This window comes from Canis lupus, chromosome 23 (genome assembly GCF_011100685.1).
Source record: "Canis lupus familiaris isolate Mischka breed German Shepherd chromosome 23, alternate assembly UU_Cfam_GSD_1.0, whole genome shotgun sequence".
In the NCBI taxonomy this organism is placed as follows: Eukaryota; Metazoa; Chordata; class Mammalia; order Carnivora; family Canidae; genus Canis; species Canis lupus.
In genome coordinates, this window is record NC_049244.1 from 45098630 (window position 1) to 45123884 (window position 25255).

The 25255-nt window shown below is 35.3% G+C and overlaps 1 protein-coding gene and 1 pseudogene across 5 annotated transcripts in view; one reads left to right on the forward strand and one right to left on the reverse strand.

Annotated features, from left to right (window-relative positions):
- The window catches only part of RNF13 (ring finger protein 13), a 203870-nt gene that overhangs the window by 98768 nt on the left and 79847 nt on the right, over positions 1 to 25255 (forward strand). For all 5 annotated transcript variants that reach the window (XM_038571192.1, XM_038571194.1, XM_038571191.1 and 2 more), the window contains one exon: positions 11769 to 11894. In XM_038571192.1, the coding sequence (XP_038427120.1) occupies positions 11769 to 11894 (126 nt within the window). The remainder of the gene's footprint in view (positions 1 to 11768; positions 11895 to 25255) is intronic.
- LOC106557603 lies at positions 14992 to 15890 on the reverse strand (annotated as a pseudogene).

Sequence of the window (25255 nt, forward strand, 5' to 3'; positions counted from 1 at the left end):
TTCGTGATTTTAGTTATTTGAATCCTCTTAATCAAACTTACAGTTTGTCAATTTTGTTGAACTTATTTGAAGAACCATCTCTAGTTGTCACTGATTTTCTCTATGTTTTAAAGTTTTTATTTATTTATTTTAGATAGAGTATGAGCAGGGTAGGAGCAGAGAGAGAGGGACACCATCTCCAGCAGACTCCATGCTGAGTGCAGAGGCAGAGATGGGGCTCAATCCCAGGACCCTGGGATTATGACCCTGAAGAGAAACCAAAGTCAGACGCTTAACCAACTGAGCCACCCAGGTGCCCCCTCTATTTTTTATTTTTATTTTTTTAAAAGATTTTTATTTATTTATTCATGAGAGACACAGAAAGAGAGAGAGAGGCAGAGACACAGGCCGAGGGAGAAGCAGGCTCCATACAGGAAGCCCGATGCGGGACTCGATCCAGGGACTCGAGGATCACTCCCTGAGCCGAAGGCAGGAGCTAAACTGCTGAGCCACCGAGGGATTCCCCCCACCTCTATTTTTTAAATAATTTTTAAAATAATTGCACTGTATCTCTGCTATAATAATTATTATTCCCTTGTTTCTGCTAGTTTTGGATTCAGTTCTTATTCTTGTTTCTTAGAGTGTAAACTTAGGTTGTGGATTTGCAATCTTTCACTTTTTCAATGTAAGCAATTACAGCTGTAAATTTCTTTCTTGGAGCTACTTTTGCTACATTGCCTAAGTTTTGGTATGTTTTGTTTTTATTTATATTTGTCTCAAAACATTTTCTAATTTTCCTTGTTAATTCTTCTTTGACATCTTCATTATTTTTTTTTTAAAGATTTTATTTATTTATTCATGAGAGACACACACAGAGAGAGGCAGAGACACAGGCAGAGGGAGAAGCAGGCTCTCTGCAGGGAGCCTGGGTCTCCAGGATCACGCCCTTGGCTGAAGGCAGCGCTAAACCACTGAGCCACTCAGGGATCCCGACATCTTCATTATTTTTAAAATGCCCTTAGGTTTGAACTTTCCCTCCCTCCATCCTTCCACCCTTCCTTTTTTCCTTTCTTCTTTTTTTTTTTTTTAGGTTTATTTATTTTTTTAAAGATTTTATTTTTTCATGAGAGAGAGAGAGAGAGAGAGAGAGGCAGAGACATAGGCAGAGGGAGAAGCAAGCTCCCCACAAGGAGCACAATGTGGAACTCGATCCTGGATCCCGGGATCATGCCCTGAGCCAAAGGCAGGCCTTCAACCGCTGAGCCACCCAGGCATACCATAAAGATAGATAGATAGATTGATTGATTGATTGATTTAAGAGAGAAAAACAGAGCACAAGTAGGGAGGTGCAGGGCAGAGGGAGAGAGAGAAACAGATTCCCCACTGAGTAGGGAGCCCAATGCAGGGTTTAATCCCAGGACCCTGGGATCATGACCTGAGCTGAAGGCAGATACTTAACTGACTGAGCCACCTAGGTGGACTCCTAGCAGCTGTTTTGAAGGAACATTTTCTCCTAGTCTTTTGAAATAATCTCTTCAATAATAAGGATATTCTTCTATATCCTCCACTTTTTAAAAAAGATTTTATTTATTTGTTATTTGAGAGAGGGTGGGTGCAGGAGAGCGGAAGAGAGAGAAAACACAAGTGACAGGTGGTGGGTAAAAGGCAGAGGGAAAGGGAGAAGCAGACTTCCTGCTGAGCAGGGAGCCTGATGTAGGGCTTGATCCTACAACCCTGAGATTGTGACCTGAGCCACCCAGGTGCCCCTATCCTCGGCTTTTGTAGAGATACTGTTTGCATATTAAGAGGATTTCTAATTTGAGACTTATTTATATGATTTATCTTATAGTTGGTGACCACTCACTTTTTATATTAAATATTCAGGATGTATGTGTATTCAAAATGACTGCAATTTTGTAGGAATATTTTCTCAGTCTTGTCTGAGCAGTTTTACCAATTAGATATGAATAGATGAATAGATATTAGAGCTGTATTCAGAATTTATAAATTGAAAAGTTGATAAATGTAAAACCAGGAAGGATAATGTTACGTTTGAGGTCCTCACAAACAAGTACTTTATCATATTCATTTCTGTTGTAGTACAGTGTCTGGCATAGAATGTAAATATCCCAAAGGCAGGATCTTTATCTCTGGCAGTACCTGAATTAGAGTAGGGAGTCAGCAAATTGGTTCAATGAACCAGTATATCAGTAAATAGAGAATTAAAATGACAATGTTTCAGGTTGACCTATTGGTAATAAATTACGAAGTAAGAAATAATCAAAATGTCCATAAATACATTGAACAGTTTGCCTTCTCAGGGGTTCATTAGTGTTCTTCAGTGAGCACGAAAAACCATATTTAAGAATCTGGTAGCCTGATGTTTGTTGTATTTAGGGTGATTTATGTCATCTGTTTTCTGCTTGCCCTCAGAAGTTCTGTGGAAAAAAAGTTAAGATAAAAAATTCCAACCTCAGGATTTATTTTGCTATCTGACAGTAGGAAGTATATTGGAGGTAAACCAATGTCTTGTGATCACTTTCACGCCTTGATGACTAGCTTGTCTTGTTTTATATATCTCATTTAGGAGTATTTTTCACATTTAGTACCTCTTACAGATTAGAGATGCAAAACTGTCAACAGTTATTTGGCATCAGGGGGAACCTGATGTTGAACCACAACTGCTCATGATTATTTCTTACTTTTTATTCAGTATAGTTTTCACTTGACCACTATTCCCTAAAATTTCTTCTCCCAAACTGAACATATTTTACTTGTAATTTTTGGCATAATAATACTGTAGACGCTAAGAGAATTTGCTTTGTAATGGAATCTAAAAATCCCCTCCTTGTATAAAGCAGGGGATTTTTTTTTCTTTAAAGATTTATTTACTTTAGAGAGAGGGCATATGAGTGGGGGCAGGAGCCAGGAGTAAAAGGAGACAAGAAGACTCCCCCATCAGCGGGGACCCCAACATGGTGCTTGATCCTAAGACTCCTGAGATCATGACCTGAGCCAAAATCAAGAGTTGGATGCTCAACCTGCAGATCTACCAGGTGATCCAGCAAGGAATCTTTTCTTAAATAAATTTAATGTATGTTAGAATAAATGTATTGAAAGAAAGTAAAAATTTTACTGATAGATTCTATATATATAGAAATATCTTTGATTTGATGCTACCAGCTTCTTGACAACTTGTAATTCACTCTACACTGTGAGCTTTTTTCTTTGCAAGTATATTTGTTTAGCACAAATATCATCATTGTAATAATAACAAATAATAAAAATAGAACTACTCTATGATCCAGTATTCACACTACTGGGTATTTACCCCCAAAATACAGAAACATTTAATCAAAGGGATACATGCACCCACATGTTTATTGTAGCATTATTTACAATAGCTAAATTATGAAAGCAGCCCAAATATCCATCCATAGATGAATGGATAATAAAGATGTGGTATACAATGGAATAAAAAAAAACACAAAAAAGAATGAAATCTTGCCATTTGTAATATCAAGGATGGAGCTAGAGAGTATAATGCCAAACGAAATAAATCAGTCAGAGGAAGACAAATACCATATGATTTCACTTGTGTATGATTTAAGAAACAAAACAAATTGAGGTATCATGCATAGGTGGCTCAGTTGGTTGAGCATCCAACTCTTAGTTTTGGCTCAGGTTATGAATCTCAAGGTTGTGGGATTGAGCCTTGACTTGGGCTCTGCACTCAGCATGGAGTCTGCTGGAGATTATCTTCCTCTCCCTTTGTTCCTCCCACTGTTCTCTCTATCTCTCTCTCTGATAAATAAAATCTTAAAAAAATTAAAAATAAAGATAAAAAAGAAGAAAAAGAGAGACAAACCAAGAAATAGACTCTTAACTATAGGAACCAGAGGGGAATTGGGGAGTGTGGATAGGTGAAATAGCTGAAGGGTATTGAAGAGTACACTTATCGTGATGAGCACTGAATAATATATAAAATTATTGAATCACTCTATTGTACACCTAAAACTAATATAACACTGTATGTTAACTATACTGGAACTAAAATTAAAAACTTGATTGATAGGGGCACGTGGGTGGCTCAGTGGTTGAGCATCTGTTTTTGGCTCAGGTCATGATCCCGGGGTCCTGGGATCAAGTCCCACATTGGGCTCTCCGCAGGAAGCCTGCTTCTCCCTCTGCCTGTGTCTCTGCCTCTCTCTCTGTGTGTCTCATGAATAAATAAAATCCTAAAAAAAAGTTTAATTGATAAAAATGAAATAGCATTATAGAATAATCTTTGGTCTCACCAATCTCACTGAAATAATTTCTTTTTGTATTTCTATTAAATTAGAAAGACATTGTGTTCTTAAAGAAAAGAAACATTATTTGAGTCAGTTTGACTCATAGCACCATCAATTAGCAGCTGAATCTTGAGTATGTTATCTTCTCTGAAGTACTTTTTTCTCCAAAATAGGGATGATAATGCCTGTGATTTGTGATCCTCAGTTGTGAGCATAAAGCTGTCTATGTGTTCTAGGACTTCAATTTAGTTATGATAGTTAACTTCAATAGCAGCGAATGACTTGAAAAGCCAGTTTTCTACATATCCATTTTCTACAGAATACAATGAAAGATGGTGGGATAATAGGATAATAGAAAGGTATAACAAGAAGGAAAAAGGTAACCTAAACTGCTAATAATTTTAATAATAAGCGCACGTGAACTTTTGCCATATTTTGCCATAGAGGTGGTGATTATATTAGCACAATGCCAAAATTATTAGAGTGCTAGACTGAGAATATTTAATCCCTGTCTTTGTGGAGATGAGTGTTGTGCTCAAATGGGAAGAACATTGGCTTTGGGGTTAGTGTTACTAGGCTTCACATTATGATTCTATCACTATGTGTGTTATTCAGCTTCTTTAAATCAGTCCAGTTGTCTATAAAAATACATATCCAAAGCATTAGTGGAAGGAAGGTAGCTGCTATTTATTATTTTTTCCCTTATTTTGGGTTTTGTTTTCCCCCTGCCCCTTTTTTTCTAGTTTTTTTAAGGTGAATATTGAGGCCATTTATTTGAGGCCTTTTCCTCTTTTCTAATATACGTACTTAGTGCTATAAATTTCTCTCTAAGTACTATATTAGTTGTGTCCTTCAAATTTTGGTAAGCTGTGTTTTAATTTTCATTCACTTCAAATGTTTAGAGCTAATTTGGTCTACTTCTGAGGCAATAGTCTTCTGAGGACTCTATGTAGTGCTCTGTATTACGAAGTTTTCCCACTCTGGCTGATAAGAATACAATTCCTAGCCGTGTATGCGCTCCAGGGATTATTCTATTTACTCCTTTCTTTCTCAGTTTTGGTAGCTCCCTCCTACAAAATGCAGATTACTACTCAGCCAAGAACTTGAGTGGACACCTCTGCATGTATCTAGAGCCCTCTCTTCTTTGCAGCTCCCTTATCCCCAATATGGTGCCCCAGAAAACCTTAGCTGCCTTGGCTTCTCCAATGAACTCTGTCTCCTCAACTCATTGAGACCCCTAGACTCTGTTGAGTTTTCCTGTCCTATGCTGAGGCCTAGACTCTCCCCCAGATAGTGAGCTGAGGTATTTGCAGGGCTCATTGCATTTATTTCTTTCTTCTCAGCAATTGCTGGCTTGTGCTGTTATCCATTCTCTGAAAGCTGATATTTCAGCTTCTGTTTAATTTTCTAGTTATTTAAAGCAAGAGGATAAAGCTAGTCCCTGTTATTCTATCATGGCTGGAAAGTAGAAGTTCATTTTAGCATCTAGTAGGTAAAATTTATTGGAGTGAATTGTCAAAAAAAAATTGTCAAAATGGGTGATTTTAGAATTGTGTATTGATATTATATAAATCTTTATGCTTTTTTAAATTTTTTATTTTTAATCTCAGTGCAGTTAATAAACAAATATAATAATCTGGGGCTTTTAAGGTTTGACATTCCTAGAATATTAATATGAGTCAAATTTTGTTTCTAATACTTTTGAACCTTTTCAGAAATATGTTTTAAAAATTATATAGTTGGTCTAAATAGTATTTGCTGACTTAGCACTTCTAAGTATTTTAATGTTTTCAGTTATTTATGGGTTCATTGTATTTTTGTGATATCTTTTGATCACATATTATAAAGATCTAAAATCTAACTCCTTGATACGTTATATAACCAAAAAAGATTATTGGGAATTCTAACAATATATAATTGTAATTCTAACAATATACAAGGTGAGATGTAACTTTGAGATGAAAGATACTCAGTTAACTGATTTGAAAAATGCTACAAATGTAATATCTAGATTTGTGGGTTTTTTTTAAACAGTCTTTTCTTGTAAGAAGTTAAGGGCTTAACTTTTAATTAGTATATAACCCTCAAATTTCTGTCTTATTTAGTGCTTTCCTCAGTGATGTGCAGAAAGACAGAAGGTATGACTCAAATTTGCAAGTGGCATGAAGCTTGGAATGGTTAAAATACTAATGTTTTACCTTTGAGTCTTAAAAGATAGGCACTGAAAAGAGGAGAAAAATAGCTTAGTAGTAGCATATGTCAAATTTGTTGAAACAACTGTGACATGTTTGCCAGAAACATCAATACATCAATTATGGTGCAGCAATAGAAGTATACTGTCAAGAGCAGGCTAAAGGGTGATAGTTCCTATTGCTGCCTTTTTGTTGATGATGTGTTTATTAAATATTTTTTTGAAATTTAGAAAAGCTGCAAAAATAGTACAGAGAATTTCCATATACTCTATTTTCTTTTAGTGTTAATATTTTAGATAACCATGGTACATTTATCAAATCTAAGAAATTAACATTTATACAATAAATTAAATAAAGTACAGACTTCTTTCAGATTTCACATGTTTTTCCACTGATAACCTTCTTGCATTCCAGGATCCAATCCTGGCTATGTTATGCTGGTCAGATCACTTATGTTAGTCTAGCTGATTTTTGGCCCCAAATTAAAATACAGTAAAGTTTTAGAACCAAGTTAAATGCCACTTTTGATGTTACTGCCCTCCCATAGTTTGAGTGATTTTCTGTGTTCTATGGAGTTATACTGTGTGTTGTTTATACTTTGTTTTCTCTTATTGGATCTGTTAGTCCCTAGCCAAGTAATTATTATTTGAAGGAACTCAGTCTTATCCATCCTCTTACAAAGAGCCGTCATGAAATGAGACCAGTGTGTTCAGAGCATAGTGTTAAAGGAATTTAAAATAATATAAGTGGTGGTTAAAGGATATTTGACTGCATAAGATGAGCATACCTCCAACTATTTTTGAAAAAGGAATTAAAAATATGTGAAAACTATGGGTAAATTTTGGTAGAATGATCTAATAAAGAATAGGGAAAAGAGCAGTGGATATTTTTAAATCATAGAAAGTTGATATAAATAAATCCATCTGTCTCATTAGGAAAATGTTGGCTAATTACGTCTGATCAGTATAACTCTTTGTAAAAATTATGACAAAGTTTCCTTTGACATCTTCATTGTTTGAAGTATTTATATCAGATTTTGGAATAACCTTACTTGCCTTTTAGACTAACACTTTGTCTTGTTCATTTTTGTATATGTTCATTCTTCTTTTTGTTGCCCATTTTGTTTTTCACCTAGTTAGGTTTCGTTTTGTTTCATTTTGTCCTCTTATGGAAGTAATATAATATAGTGGTTTAGAATGTAGATTCTGGAGTCAGACTTCCTGGGATTGCGTGCCTGCTGTGTATCCTTGGACAAGTTACCTAACTTTTTGAGACTCTGTTTCCTCATCTTTAAAATAAGGATAATAAAAAAAAAAAATAAGGATAATAATAGTAGTTATCTCTTGGCTTATCATATAGATAAACTGAAAGAGCATAGTGCCCAGCACAGTGTTGAGTGCCATGGCTCAACAAATGTTAACTGCTTGCTGGTTACCGCAATTAATTAATTTATAACTTCAGATACTCATTACAAAATAACTCACCCTTCTCTGTCTCTTATGTTCTTTCACTTTTATACTGTTAAAAAGGGAAAGATGCACTGCCTTGCTTTCAACATTTTTGTACTGCGTATTCTTTTCTTAATTTTACTATTATATAATTAGTGCAAACTGAAGGGAGGGCAAGTTAAGGCTGTTTTCAGCCTGAAACCATCTTTTTTTTTTTTTTTTTTTTTTTTCTGAAACCATCTTTTAAGCAAAACCACTTTATCAAGTTATCTACCTATTTATGCATTTATTAACCAGTGTCATTTATCAGTGAAAGTAATTTTTGTATAATGTTTATCCTGAAATATTGTAGTTCTAAATGCCTTCTGAAGCACTAAAGCAAAATTATATTCAGTTTGATTCTTTTTTTTTTTTTTGATTTTCAGAAATTAGTATGATGAAAGTGCTTTGAGCCACTTCAAATTTAGCTACTTTCTTTTTTTTTTAATTTTTATTTACTTATGATAGTCACACACACACAGAGAGAGAGAGAGAGAGAGAGAGAGAGAGAGAGGCAGAGACATAGGCAAAGGGAGAAGCAGGCTCCATGCACCGGGAGCCCGATGTGGGATTCGATCCCGGGTCTCCAGGATCGTGCCCTGGGCCAAAGGCAGGCGCCAAACCGCTGCGCCACCCAGGGATCCCTCAGTTTGATTCTTATGTTTATTTTAAATATTCCAGTTAAGAAGAGGTAATCTAAACTGCTTTGGAAAGCTTGGAAGTATTTACTAAAGTTTGATATCCTATGATCCAGCTTGATATCCTCTGGTTCTACTTTTATGTACGTACTGAACAGATGTTAATGTCCATGGAATGTTTATAATAGCACTATATGTGCTAGCTCCTCACTAGAAATAGCCATCAACAGTAGAATACATTTTGGCATATTTGCACAATTTAATACTAAATAGAAATGGCAGTGAAAGATCTGCCAAGTGTATCTCAACAGTGTAGTTGCTGAACAGTAGGGTTGAATCTCACAGATACAGCACTGAGAGAAATAAGTCTAAAAGACCATTTACTATACTATACAGTATTGTTTATGTCAAGTGTAAAATTAGGCAAAAATGAAGCTGTTAGAAGTCTGTGTAGCGATATTAGGAATGGGGTTTGAGGAGCAGTGACTGGCAGGGAGGAAGGGAACTTCCAGAGTACTGTTAATATTTTGTTTTGTGATACCAGTATGTTCAGTTTGTGAAAATTCATCAAGCTGGAAAATTATATTTTGTGTACTTTGCTTTGTAGATAGTCACAAAAGCTTTCGAAAGAAATTGACATATATAAATATTATAAGCCTGTTGCATTTGATGATATTGAGGTGCCAGTCTGTATGTACTATTTTTATCCAGCATTCTTGTTTTAACATCAGGGAATTACAACAACAAAGAGAGGATACATGGCATCTGGTTTAAGTCTCCTAGACCTTTGTAGTTTTCATGGGTTTCCTACGTGTTGGTATAAAGTGCCCCTATCAGAAGGTAGAAATGAAAAGGAGCTTTGATTACAGAGCAAGCATCCTTTTAATAAGAGATTGGCCCTGAGAGGTGATAGTAGGCTGTGGACCTGGCTTAAGGTAACACCTTCTTAATCTTTCTTATTCAAGGGACCAGAGAATTGTGCCAAATTAATTGACAAAGCCCATTACACTACTTGTAGACTTTGTGGATGATGCAAAGTAAGTTTGCACTTAGTTTTAAATGATTAGCATCTCAGGGAAGGATAGGAATTAGTAAATTGATTTAGCAAGTTATTCTTTTAGAATAGTCCACAGGAAAGATAATATTTAATAATTTAAGAACTGTTTAAGACTTCACTCAATTTTTTGTTAATGCAGCTAGATTGTTTTTTGGACTTTTAGCTTAATGTGTATTTGACTTTTGTGAGTTATGTTTAAAAATAATACATGTTTGTCATAACAGATATAAAAATATAAAAATATAGAAATTATTAAAAAGCAAAACCCTTTTCCAGTTTCACTTGTAGATCTTTTGTTTGTGTGTGTATCTGTACATACCATAAATTCATTGATAAGATGCCTCTATTTTATTACCCCCTGTTTTAACATCCCTGAAATTGGCATGTGTCTTTCAAATGTTGTCCACTAGGCGGCAATCATGATGGAGTTGACTTCGCCAGACATGGGAAATTAGGCCATAGTTGTTCATATGGTCTTCACTTAAGTTTAGTTATATTTTTTGTTGGTAATATATGGGTTGAGTTTAATTGCTATTACAAGTATCTTGAAAAGAACTGCATATGTGATTTGTCATTAAAGCACAGAAGAGGCAGCAGGGTATAGATTTAACATGATTAAAGCAAATATTTATTGTTGGAGGATAACCACAGTTCTCTTTCTCTGCAAAGTAAAAACCAAGTGCTTTATGGAATTGAGAAGGGAGCTATTTTATGAGTAAATGAAGGTATGCTGCCTTTTGCTCCTGACACATGTGAAAGCATTCCCTATTACAAGCCAATCAGTTCGACTTAAGGCAGGAGAAATTGCCATATCCTAAGAATAGGTGGTTGGTGTGACCAATTCACACACCGTTATAGGATTACTGTTAAGGCACTTTGTCATACCTTTAATTGCTCATTTCTTACTAATTTACTGAATTTGGTTATTTTTGTGTGTGTGTGTGTTTATTCAGTGTTTTACATCTGTTGAGATAGTTCTAATCTGTTAATGTAGTATTTTATGTGAATGTATTTTCTGATGTCAAACCATCCTATATTTCTGGGGAAAGCAACTTGCTATTTTCTTTTTAAATTAATAGTTATTTTGTGGATATCTTTTTAATTTAGTGTGTTTACATTTATCTTATTTTTTAATGGCTCTATTGTTTTTCTCTTGTATTTTTTTTTTCCCCAAATGGCTGCCTTATTGATGTGCCTGATTTCCAGCTTTTGCTATTCAAAACAATGTAGCAGGGAACATCTTTCTGCATATACCTTTATATACTCAGGCTACTATTTCTATAGAAGAAAAATACCTAGAAATGTTATGCATTTTCATTGTTTGATAACATGAAAGAAATGCAAAAGTTAATTTTAAAAAAGCATTTATTTGGTTTAGAAATGTCAGTCATTATTGGAAAATATACCAACATGCTAACAGTGGTTTGTCTTTGGGATGATGAGCTTATGTGTGATTAAAAAAAACAACAACAAAGAACTTTAATGGTAGAAATGGAACTTACTTTAAAAAGCTAATGCTAGGATCCCTTGGTGGTTCAGTGGTTTAGCTCCTGCCTTCGGCCCATGGCGTGTTCCTAGAGTCCCGGGATTGGGTCCCACATCGGGCTCCCTGCATGGAGCCTGCTTCTCCCTCTGCCTGTGTCTCTGCCTCTCTCTCTCTCTGTCTCCAATGAATAAATAAATAACATAAAAAAAAAAAAAAAAGCTAAATGCCTATGGGGTGCTTGGGTGGCTCAGTTAATGCCTTCAGCTCGGGTCACGATCACAGGGTCCTGAGATTGAGCCCGAGCTGGCATTGCCCCGCTCAGCAGGGAGTCTGCTTCTCCCTCTGCCTCTGCCTTTCCCTGTGTTCTTGATCTCTGTCTCTCAAATGAATAAGTAAAATCTTTAAAAAAAAAAAAAACAAAAAAACCCCACTAAACTAAATGCTAATGAAATCAAATACTACTTTAGAAGTCCTGGGATTGTGAGCATTTGGAGGATAGTCCTGTTGTAGTTCTGAGATAATTCATCTAGCAAAATGCAAAATACATGAAGCTAATTTAAAAGATATTTGTAGAACTAAGTTGAATTGATTTTTTGAGTCTAACAGAGAAAAAAACTTCTTGCCAATTCTTTTTCAGGGTTTTTTGATTAACTCAAAACCAGAGAATGCCTGTGAACCCATAGTGCCTCCACCACTAAAAGACAATTCATCGGGCACTTTCATCGTGTTAATTAGAAGACTTGATTGTAATTTTGATATAAAGGTAATGTATGCTTTTTTCATTTTTTTGTTACTATTTTTTGTTTTTAGATTATCTATCTTAAATTCTCCCTTGTTTCAGAAAGACTTTGAAAGTTTATAAGGTTCATCCAGATTAAAAAAGGAAGGTGAGGATGAAAGGAAAATGGGAAGTTGGTGAAGGCAAGCAAGAGAGTTGAATTTTACTCATCTGCTACAAAATTGACTCTAAGCTCTTAGAAACCAGTACAAAAAGGAGGACAGTTCACAATTCATTTTTTTAACAAGATTGTAAACAAATTGATTGGGATATAAATGATTGCTATTGGTTCTAGGAATTTTCAGGTGGTTGCTGGGAATCTTGAACTGTGGTGTAATAGTAGAATATTGCTTGATCTAATCTAGGAACGGAAACATTAACCTTCAGTTTTATGCCTTTAATTACCAATACTATACATATATTTATATTTATGTTGGGATTTCTCTTTTGCGATAAGCTATCTCTGTCACCTACAGAAAGTTTGTCTCCCTGGTGTGGGTTAGGTCAGATAGTAAAAGTTTGCCATAGAACCTCCCTCATTATCATCAGTGCTGCTCTAAAGGTGTGGTTTTTTTGTTTTTGTTTTTTTTGTTTGTTTGTTTTTGTTTTTGATACTTTTAATAATGTCTTTACAAATCTGGTTTTGGATGGTCTTGGCTAAAGAGCCATGTTGAGGCCTGTATAAAACAAGTCCTGATGTTACTTTTGTTGAACTACCTCAGACCGGAGTGTCATGTAGTTTCTTGCATGTATCTTAGAGAATAGACATGGGATAATTACTTCATGTACTTGACATAGCTTGATCTGAGATGATTTGTTCAATAGGAACAGACTCCTGGTGTGCCTGAATTTTGCCTCTTCTCCTTGCATTTCATGAAAGAAATGACAATTCCATAATAAACTTATTAAACGAATAAAACAATAACTGTAAAAGGATTTGGAAATGTAGACCACTTCGTAAATGATAGGTTTGTTACTATTGTATATCAGTTCCAAATCTAAACTCTCAATTGCCTTTAAGTGGGAAATAGGGGGTCCCTGGGTGGCACAGCGGTTTGGCGCCTGCCTTTGGCCCAAGGCGCGATCCTGGACACCCGGGATCGAATCCCACATCAGGCTCCCGGTGCATGGAGCCTGCTTCTCCCTCTGCCTATGTCTCTGCCTCTCTCTCTCTCTCTGTATGACTATCATAAATTTAAAAAAAAAAAAAAAAAAAAAAAAGTGGGAAATAAACTAGAACTTGAAGTCAGCTATAGATTTCATGCTCTTCAGAATTATATGTCTTTTGTATAGTAGTTTGAATTTAAGCCATTTCAAGATTTGACCCAGAGCTAAACTGTAACAATTTCAGGTTGTTCCAGAAAAAGGAAACATTACTGTAGTATTTCATTAATTTCTTGCTGCTAAAAAATTAAAAGTAAGCTAAAATTTGTTGATTCTAAGGTTTATTGCATTATTATGCTATGTAGTTTTTGTCTCAGTCCAGTCTTTATTAACTAGAAATTGCAATGCCTTTTTTTTTAATTTAAATAACTTTTTGGGGGGGGGGAAATGGAAGGTGGTTCACTGCAAAATTTAAGGAAATACTGTCATTGAATGTTTATTTCTGATGGTGAAAACACAACTCAGGGATGAATAGGTAGGTAGGCTTATTAGTCCTCCAGTCCCTTAAGTGGGTCCTCATCATGAGTCTGAGTGCTTCTAATAGAGTTTTATGATTAGCTGTAATCCAGCTTGTCTCTTCCTACTTCCTGTTTCAAATTTTAAGCTGCAGGCATACCACCTCCTTGAAGTCTCTCTCTCGACTTGTTGTACAATGCTGACTCCATCTTTGTGCCTTTACATACTTTTTCCCCTGGGCAAGATCTCTGTCCAAGATGACATTTAAGTGCTAGCTAAGGATATTATCTTTTCTGGAAGCCTTTCTTTCTTCCTGCCCTCTCTGATAGAATGAATCATTCCAATTCACTGTGCCACTCTCCCACTTTGTAAATCTCTCCTTCACTCTTTATCATGTTATTTTTTATTATATATGTATTTCACTTGTGATCTGTGTTTAGAGTTCCTTTTAATTATATTATCTAGTTTGTATCATAGTGCATAGTGGAAGAGCAATATAGGTTTGTTAAGCTATGTAGTATAGTAAGCCCTCTACTTATGTGTATAGTGCATTTTTAAAGAAACACGTACATGTAAGAATGTTAAAAGTGAGGATTCTTATCTTAGAAAAATGTTAGAAATTTTCTCATTATACCTCACCATGTAGATACAGTTTTAATGAATAAGATTCTAGTCTGTTGTACGTTTTTAAATTCTATTATCTTTCCTTCACAAACAGTATATCGTAGACATTTAAGGCTAAAGATTCCTTGTTCCTAATGGTTTCCATCTTGTGTCAGTTCCATTGAAAATATGAGACCTGAGTTTATAGGGAAAACATATTAATTTTAATTAAGGTCTGGAAATAGACTGCATATGTTTGAATTCCATTTTTTTTTTTCCATTTGAAATACAGCTTTATTCTGATTCTAAACTAAAAGGAATGGGAATGACAGTGACAAAAGAGCTTTCACCACTGGATATTGTGATGTGACTCTAGCAGTCTTTTATTTGAAATTCAGGAAGGAAACATTTACATTCCAAAACAGCTAAATATGCAGGTCCAAAAAATGAAGGCACTTTTTAAACTGCCACATTCACTTTGAAGCCCATTCATCTCCTTCTACATCCTGAAGATTAAGTACAGGCCCTGCTCAGTTATATAATAAAGTGGCAAACATGCAGTACTACCGACCTCACAGGACAGTTGCCTATAAAACTGGACTTCTGGGATGCCTGGGTGGTGCAGTCAGTTAAGCATCCAACTCTTGGTTTTGGCTCAGGTCATGATCTCAGAGCTCAAGCCCCATGTCAGGGTCTGTGCTTAGTGTGGAGTCTGCTCCAAATTCTGTCTCTCCCTTGACCCCTCCTGCCCACCCCCCGCCCCCCATTCTCCAACTCTCTCTCTCTCTCTCAAATAAATAAATAAATCTTAAAAAGATAACTAGCTAGACTTTTGACACTGGGCTCCAGTTGCACTTTTTCACAGGTGATCATCCTCATCCAGGAGAGCAGTTGCCTAAGCAACCTCTAGATCATGAATATTACTATGTTGCTAAAGCTAGGTCCATGACAACTTGCAGTGGGGCAAGAGCAGGCATGGCAACAGACTCCCAAGTTAGGGTTTCCAGTTAGTTTTCTAGCAGACCACAGGAAAGGCTTTTCAAAGTTGTAGTTACTTGGGATCCCTGGGTGGCTCAGCAGTGGAGCATCTGCCTTTGGCTCAGGGCATGATCCTGGAGTCCTGGGATCGAGTCCCACGTTGGGCTCCCTGCATGGGGCCTGCTTCTCCCTCTGCCTGTGCCTCTCTCTCTCTGTGTCTCTCATGAATAAATAAATAAAATATTAAAAAAAAAAGTTGTAGTTACTTTTGGTAGAAATGTCATACATAGTACTAAATGTTCTTTCAGTGGAAAACAATCAATAGATTTTGCCTTAACTTTCCTGTTCTTAATGTCCACTTTGCTGCCACACAGCATGATGGGGGTATTTTTTACACACTCTTAAAATATCTCTATGCCAGTTAGGCACATTCTTGTAATTAGCCCTTGATGTTATAGCAAACATTATAACGGCCCACCAGGTCTGGATGTGATACCCATTCCCTCAGCCCACCAAGTTTCTTCTGACTAGCTATATCCCATACATTGAACTGAATATGTCCTCTGTTGTTATGGAACACAAGGGGATGGACCTCAACACCCAAGGTGGCTATGTACTTTTCAAGTTCACCAATTAGATTATGTTTCAGGAACATGTTTTTTCCAGTACCACCATCGCCAGCCAATACAAGTTTGAACTAGACTTGGGGTTCTCCTTGGACAGCTATTGTACTGTTGCTTCCAGAAGTGTTTGCCCAGTCTGACTGAGCTGAATCCCATTTTTATCATTTATTGGCAGTGTGATCTCTGGCAAGTTTTGTCACCTCTCTGTGCCTCAATTTCTTTATCTGTAAAAAAGGAATTATAATGTTCTCTACATCACAGAATTGTTATGAGGAGCAGATGAAATAATCAATGTTAAATGCTTATCAAACAGAGCCTTGCATACAGTGAGCAAGCAGCAAGTATTAGACATTGATGTTTCACACTTCTTACCTTTGATGTAAAATGGAATACAATTAAAGATGGCAAAGATGCTGACTGTATTAGGCCTAGAAGTTTCTCATAGTCTGCTTTTTGCAAGGAAAGCCAGTAATATAATTCAGGTCTCAGAACCAAGGGAGCCGATGGTGTGAAGTCCTGGAGTCAAGAGGTCCAAGAATCAAGAGCTCTGATGTCTAAGGGCAGGGGATGTGGATATCAGGAAGAGAGAGAATTTGCTTTCCCTTTTCCTTTAGTCTATTTGGGGCCTCAACAAATTAGATAATGCCCACTCACATTGCTAAGAGTTGTAGACCTTCTTTACTTAGTCTTTTGAATCAAATGCCAATCTCTTTCAGAAACCCCTTTACAGAGATACTTCAGAATACTGTTTTACTAGCTCTCTGGCATCTCTTAGGCCAGTCTAGTTGCCACATAAAACTAGCCATCACAATGACCTTTCCAAAACTAAATTATTAGCTGATAAGTCATGCTAGGATGCAGTAACTCAATGACAGTTGAGTGTGAAATTTCTAATGTGGTTTATAAAGGACAGTTTAGTCATGCCAGCATGTAATATATAAAATATAAGTTTTATAAATACACATGAGTAAGATATGGATCATCTGTCAAGGTAGTGTGAAATAGATAAGGATAAATTCATTATAGTTACTGGAAAAACAACTGGAATCTTATCCCAAAGAGCATTTCTTTTTCTAAGGGTAGTCATGGTTGATAGGTTATTAGCTTTATTAGTTATAATCTTCAGGTCAAAAATCTATGCCTGTATTTTTCTAGGCTTCCAAATAGATTATTATATATAGTTTTTTTATTAGGTATGTTATAGAACCAAATCACTTAGGATGTATGTTATAGTACTTTTCTGAGTTGAAAATAAATAGCTCTTTGTATAAAATAGGGGTTCATTCATATATATTCAAAATTCTGTATGAATACACTGAAGAAACTAGTGAAAAAAATAACTCACTTTCTTATTACTAATGTAGCATTCTGGGACCAAGTACAAGAAATGCTTAATTCAGCCCCATAGAGAATGCTACAGTTGATACTAGTTGCAAGGTTATGTATTTTGTCTTGCCTATCAAAAGGGATACCCAAGTTATCTCAGACGAATGAGAATCAGTTGTACTTGACAAAGCTTTCCTTGGAAAAAGGAACCCTTTCCATAGTGCAGAGCAGAATGGAAAAGGAGTAGTAAAATTTCATCAAGATCTTTCAGTAATTGTGGTGGTGGTGGTGGTAATTTTGGTAATGTGGTAGGTATTTCAGGGTTTACTTTTTGGAATTCTTTAGATTTTTTTTTTTTTTTTTGAAGATGCGTATTGTACTATAATTGAAGAAACCTAGACTTCTCTTATTTCTTCCTTAGAAGTCAGTGATGAAGTGAAGTTGTGTCCTACAATAAAGAAAATGGCACATTTATTCTATACAAACTGTCCCAAATGCTTTCTGATTCAGACAGCTAATAAGACAACTGAAATGCAATTAACAATTTTTGGAAGGTAGGAAATTACACTATTTGTAACATTCTAAACTAAAGAGAAGACTGTTTTAATTTTTTGTCTTCTGTTGAGAGAAGCCCATTTGAGCCATTTTAGTTTATCTTCCTCTAAAGAAATGCAGCAAAACCCATACTTGGAATTAGTTTCTGGATATGTAGGATATCCAGAAGGCTAATAAGAACTGTTGATTACCCGCCAGCTGCTTATTCTGAAAACAATCACTTTTATTCACACTGACAAAAACTGTATCCTCTGAAAAATGCAGTTCCTTAGAGGAAAAGCTAAACAATGTCATTTTGTTTGTCTTTGAACAATGCTGTTCTTTACTGTGACAATATGTAATTGTTTGGAAATGTTAGTTTGTGGTGAGTATTTGAGGTCAAAAAACATTGCTGGCTCTGATAAATTAAGGTGTTATGAAATTTTTTAATTAGAAAAATATAATCTCCTGAGGCACAGAGTTCTCAGAAGACTTGAATTGGCATCCCAGTGGAAAATATGACTTCTTTAAAAAAAATTTGTAAAAATATCTGATTATTTCAAGAACATTAAAATCTCTTAAAATAGAACTTTTCAGAACTACACAAATTTCTATGTTTATAACCAAATAAAGATTAGTTACCAGAGTCTGTTAATTGCCATTGCCATCCAAGATATTTTCATCATATGGTTTTAATACAAGTCAACAATTTCTTCAAATAGTCCTTTTATTTTAACTAAACTCTAGGGAAGCTTGGTAAACAGATATGATGCAATTATATTACCATTTTATGCTCTCATGATTCTTTTGAATGATGCAGCTGCAAAGTCATCTAGGCCGGTTATCAAGAAGCTGAAAGAACTTACATATTATTCCTTCTACTTTTTTTTTCCTGGCATGGATAGAATTGCATTTGGACTGTAGATGATAAGGAATATGTTGGTAGCCCTTTTCTGTTGGAATATGACTTTTATAAAACTTGGTGTAGAAACCCACTTTACCTGACTTCTGCCTTTCTCTCAATTCACCTCTGTATTTTACCTGCCCTCTCACCTTAACCTTTAACCTTCAAGAATTTACAAGTTCACATATGCATTGAGCAGTTTCTCCCTTTCTGTCTGATTTTTACTGTGTTCTTCATCTGGATTACCTTCCCTCAGCTTGGCTATCTGGACAGAGACCTTATTTTAGCTCTAAGATGAAGTAATTTGAAACCTTTCCTGATTTTCTCCAAGGTTGAATAGATCACTTCTTTAATATATTAGTCAATCCCATTGAATCACTTTTTTTATATATTCTTTAATCTCTGTGAACGAGAAGATAATGTTTTAGATTCTATAGTTTTAGCATCTGATACATTGTGTGGCACTTGGTGTACGCTCAGTGTTTGCTAAATAAATAATTTAGAAAACTTTATGGGCTTGCAATTAAATTTAACTGGATTAAAGAATAAACAGTGTTATTGGAACCTTCCATTGACTCCATGTTCACTTCACTCAGTGTTCTTGGAAGTATTTCTAAACCTAGATACTCATTTATTCCATAGACATTTTTCTCTAGGTCCCAATGTTTTATGAAAAAAAAATTACCATAAACATATTTGGGTTATTTGGATCATCTTATAATAAACATACTTTTTGATTTTGTTTATTTATTTGAGAGAGAGAGAGATAGTGACAGAGAACATGAGCCAGGAGGAGAGGGAGAAGCAGGATCCCCACTGAACAGGGAGCCCCGATGTAGGGCTCCATCCCAGGACCCTGGGGTCATGATCTGAGCCAAAGACGGATGCTTAACTGAGACACCCAGGTGCCCCCATACTATTGGTTTAATTTTTTTAAATTTTTTAAATTTATTTTTATTTAAGATTATTTATCTATTTATTCATAGAGACATACACACACAGAGAGAGAGGCAGAGACACAGGCAGAGGGAGAAGCAGGCTCCATGCAGGGAGCCTGACGTGGGACTTGATCCAGGGTTTCCAGGATCACGCCGTAGGCTGCAGGCGGCGCTAAACCGCTGCGCCACTGGGGCTGCCCCATACTATTGTTTTAATAAAATCTTATCGTCTTATGAAAATAGTTCTCCAGTTTTCTAGTTACCTTTCATTATCCTCTTTCAGGCCTCTAAGCTTATATAGTACATGGGATTCCCAGGATTTCACTTTTATTTCAATAGTACCAAGCAAGTAGATATGACTTTGACTAGAAATTAAACTGAAAATTATCCCAAAGTCACTTAATATCATTATTTATTTTTTCCTACTCTTTTCTATATTCCTACAAAGTGATTTATAGCATTTGTTATGAATCTTCTTCAGAATCATGTTTAAAAGATTCTACAAAGGAACATTTTCAAGGATACTTGGGGGATGGAAACATTTTTACCCACATATGGTTCAAACGGCTTTGTGCTACTAGTTCATTAATTTGTTCACGTGTTTCTTCCACCCTTTAATTAATAAACATATTTGCATTTTAATAATTAGGTTCCTTGGGGCACCTGGCTGGCTCAGTTGATAGAACATGTGACTCTTAACCTCAGGGTTGTGAGTTCAAGCCCCATATTGGTCATGGAGCCTACTTAAAAAAATAATTAGGTTCCTTTATACACATTTACATTTCCTTGATAATGTTTATGCAATAGTAAAATGTTAAAATACTCTTCTTTTACCAGGGAAGTAATAGCAAAAGAAAACTAAAAATAGTAAATTACATGTACTTTACCCTAACCTAATGAAAAGTGTAATGCCCATAACTTTATTTATGTATCTCTTCCATTTTGCTTCATAATTAAGGTGTTCAGATTACTTAGATAAACTATGAATGAAGGATGTCTAGGAGGGAGGAAAGATGGGATCTAAAGGAAGAAGAAAAGATGGATTATATCATTGAACTCCTCTTAATGAGAGCAAAATGTCACTAGAGCCTAGTGACATCTTCTGTGGAGTAGCTTTTCCCAGCGTGGCCTCTAGTGACTCTAAAATAACATGCAGGAGAGAATGGTATTGGAATGGGATTTAATCTTGGCGGGATTACTTGCTATAGTTCTGGATCTTATTTCAATCATTGATTGCTCCCTGCCATTACATTTCTAGGAATTTTTATCCTATAAGTAGAATTAATAATTTTTGCATTGACATATGAATCTACTAGTGCTTCTCCATTTTTTTTTTAAAGATTTTATTTATTTACTCATGGAGCCCAATGCGGGACTCGATCCCAGGACCCCGAGATCACGACCTGAGCCAGAGGCAGATTCTCAACACTGAGCCACCCAGGTGTCCCTGCTCCATTCTTATCTGCATTGCTTTGATCATTTGAGAAAGAGATTGTACTTCTTAATTTCTTTTTACTTCTTTAGACGAAAAAGGAAGATCGTAGTCAGGTTTTAAGAACTATCTTTATTCTCTAAGTCTCCCATTAATTTCTTTACTTCATTTCTTTCCCTTTTAAGAAAAAAAACTTTTTCTCCTTTGTTTGACATCTAGGTTAGGAGAAAAAGTAGTTTGTGCCAGGCTGATGGTTGAGTTGCTGTTGCTTTGTGTTGGCAATTTTGAAAGAAAAGAAAACCCATTTTCCAGATAATTTTTTCAGTTGTCATTTGGAAGCAGAATTAGACCACATTTTTGCAGAGGATCCATAGAAGTCCCATAGAAGTTGGACTATAAAGTGAAGCTCCAGTTTTTTTAGATTCAGCTAGAACTGCTGACACCCAGTGTGTATAGCCAGCATGGTCAGAAGAGGCTAGGTTCCAGAACCACCCGGGATGTGTGTTATATACTGTTTTCTTTTTTGTCCTGACTTTTTACCTTTTTGTGTTTTGAAACTAGCATACGCAAAAAGTATTCATAATGTATGTATATACACAGTTTAATAGTAAATGAATATTGGAGTACTCATTACTCAAGTTTAAGAGACCTGTCGCTAATATTAATTAGTTTATGTTAATTAATCAAACTTCAGGGGTACCTGGGTGGCTCATTCAGTTAAGTGTCTGCCTTCAGTTCAGGTCATGATCCCAGTTTCCTGGGATCTAGCCCCACACCTGAGTCTGCTTCTCCCTCTGTCCCTCCACCCGTTCATGCTCTCTTTTTCTCTCTCTCTCTCTCTCAAATGAATAAATAAAGTCTTTTAAAAAAATTAATTAGATTTCATTAAAGGCTCCATTAGGTAAATTTTTTGTCTTTTAGGTTTTATTCTAACTAAAGATCATATTAAACTAGTATTAATACCTGATTTTCATATTTGGAATATTTTTATAGTAATTTCAAATGTTTTAATAGAGTGATGTTAAGTGTATCACAAAGTGATGGCTTGTTAAAGCTACTCATTTTCTATCTTCTATTTGAAAAAGTTGTGATGAAAAAATTCTTTGCTAAGGACAGACCAAACCCCAGAAGTACTGTGCATTTCCTATTTCTTTACAGTAGATTCTTTTTTTTTCTATATATTATTTTATTTCTCCCTAGCTTGATTCTAGCCTAAAAAAACACGAATACTTTCTCACTTCAGCTTCTTGGGAGTAGAGTTTATGTTTTATGCAGTTCTATGTACTGAGTTTTTTAGTATAGTGCCTGGAGCACCAAAATGAGTGAGCAGTAAAGGAGGGCGTATAGTCAGAGTCCTACCACTGGGTGGTGCCGAGCATCAAAATGCTCATTGTAATTGTTCCCTCAGTTAGATTTCAAATGTAGTACAGGTCTGTCAATACCTGGGAATTCCTGGTCAGCTCATAGTAAGTGCAGAGAGTTTTCTTTTTGTTCACAAAAAAGTTCTTTCAACAAGCTTTATTTACAGTGGTGGGTGGGTTGAAATGTAATTTCTCATTAGGGTGAGAAATAAGATTTGGTTAGAATATGAATACCAGCAGTATCCAAAAAATATGAATTTTGATCGTATTTTTCACTTTAACATTCAGTTTATTTATTTATTTATTTTTTTTAAAGATTTTATTTATTTATTCATGATAGTCACACAGAGAGAGACAGAGAGGCAGAGACACAGGCAGAGGGAGAAGCAGGCTCCATGCACCGGGAGCCCGACGTGGGATTCGATCCCGGGTCTCCAGGATCGCGCCCTGGGCCAAAGGCAGGCGCCAAACCGCTGCGCCACCCAGAGATCCCCTAACATTCAGTTTAATATGCGTATGTAACTAGAAAATATTTAATGGATACCTCTATGAAACTTAAGATGCAATTCTGAAAATTTATTTAGGAAACTTTTAACTAATATAGTTAATACTAACTGGTAAATTTTGTTAAAAGATTTTTTTTTAAAGCATCATCAAACGTGGCAATATTAGAAATAGCTGCACATAAAGGTTCATTTGGGTTTTCTTAACATCTCTAAGAAAAAAAGGTTTATTTTAGTTTTAATTTATTGTACTAATCATGTGCTAAATAAAATATTAAAACTTCATTGGAAATAGCCACATTTAGAGACTTACAAAGACTTTAATTTTGTGATGATGTGTGGCGGAATAGTATTGCTACAATGAAAAGCACAAGTTTATGATTGCAGACAACCTACAGAACATTAAGAACTCATTATATAAGTAGGTTTTCAAGTTTTTTGACTGTAAGGAAGTACAGCCAAATCCACAGTAAGAAATTTATTTTTATTCATGCCCTAATACATATACAACACATAGCCTATAATAAAGTTTGATGAAATAGTATTTACCAATACTACCTATAATACTCTGGTATATGAAATTTCTTTTTATTAAAAAAAAAGAGTTCAACCAAGGTCCACTAAATTATTTTACTACCCACAATTTTTATTACCTGCAGTATTTAAAAATTGCTTTCCCATGTACCAAAACAAAGATTAACTTTAAGATGCTGCCACTGGAATGCAACCTAAAATCTTTAATTTTTAAAGTTACCAAGGATTCTAGCTTCTGTTTGTGCTATACTTGAAACAAGTAAGTTTGTATGCTTTGCATACAGATTTTTTTTACCAGCCCTAACAAAAATATTTTCTAATTAAACAAATAAATTCAACTTTCTTCAAGCCTAGATAAACATATGCCACTTGTCAAAAGGTCAACATTCTTAAAATATCACCTTATTTATGTAAGAGAAGAAACATGCCTTTGTATCACCATAATAAATGTCACAAAGCTTCAGCATTAAAACCACATACTTTCCTTGACAGTTTCTCTTAGAACTTTTATGTACTTAATTTTTTTTTTAAGGAGTTGTATTCTTATCAGATTTACTTATTTTTTTCCTCTACCACAGAAGAGAATTAAGGGTGGGGAAAAGCTGGAATTACTATTAGTAGCCTAGTACTAATGAGTACAGAGAGGAAGTGAGATTTAACACTTAACATTAAGGAGAAAAACCAGCTAAGGTCTGGAGAAGCCTTATTCACCAGATCCCCCAAGTCATTGGAAAAGGTCAAATCATGTTTGGTACCTTTTACTGAGAAAGCTGGGAAAATGAAAAATATTTTAGGAACACTTTTATCCATGATGACTGAAGTAAAATTTTTGGCATGGTTTTCGGGGGGGAACTAAGCAACAAATATAAGGAGCTTTTATTTTTATGGCATACATCTTGCTGGGTGGGGCCGGTCAGACTGTTACCTTAGTTGTGATTTAGTTTGATTGAATAAGTGTTTATGTGAGAGAGCTTCTAGGCTTGAGATATATATTCAAATAGACAAGGTAGTTTGTTTCCTTAAGGAACATAATATCTTATGTACAAAGTACTCTAAATGTTACTCTATCATCCTTATTTTTCAAGATAATAGATTTAGTTTTCTGATAATTAATGTTTTTACCAAGATGATCAGGATGGGGAAGTTCCCTTCCATATCTAATTTTAATTCAGTGATATCATTTTAATATGAATGATATCAAACAATATCATGAAAAAAATATGGTCATTACTTTTTCAAGGCCTGCCCCATGCCAGCACTGTAGTGTTTATAAAATAATCAGGAGATACAGTTCCAGGTATCATATATTAAGCATAATGGCTACATTAGGAATCAGTGTTTCATAGATTCTAGCATTATCTCCACATTTCTGATAGGGGAACTGAACATTGTCTCCAAAAAGATATGTCCTTTAATTCATTCATTCATTAATAATGGCAGTCAACATTGGGGTACATGTATCTTTTTGAATTAGTGTTTTTATTTTGTTTGGGTAAATACCTACTAGCAGAATTACCAGGTTATATGATATTTCTGTTTTTAATTTTTGAGGAACCTCTGTATTGTTTTCCACAGTGGTTGCACTAATTTACATTCCCATCAGTAGTTCCCTAGGATTCCTTTTTCTCCACATCTTCGGTCAACACATACTTTAGTGTTAAGTTGTATACTTTATATATTTTGGATATTTACCTCTTATCAGATAAATCATTTGTGAATATCTTCTCCCATTCAGTTGCCTTTTCATTTTGTTAATAATTTCTTTCACTCTGCAAAAGCTTTTTATTTTGGTGTAGTCCCAGTAGTTTATTTTTATTCTTGTTTCCTTTGTCTGAGGAGATAGATCTAGAAAAATGTCACTAAAGCCAGTGTTAGAGATTACTGCCTGTGTTTTTTTTCTAGGAGTTTTATGGTTTCAGGTCTCACGTTTCATTTTTAATCCACTTGAGTTTAGTTTGTTCATTCATTCATTCATTCATTGAGAGACAGA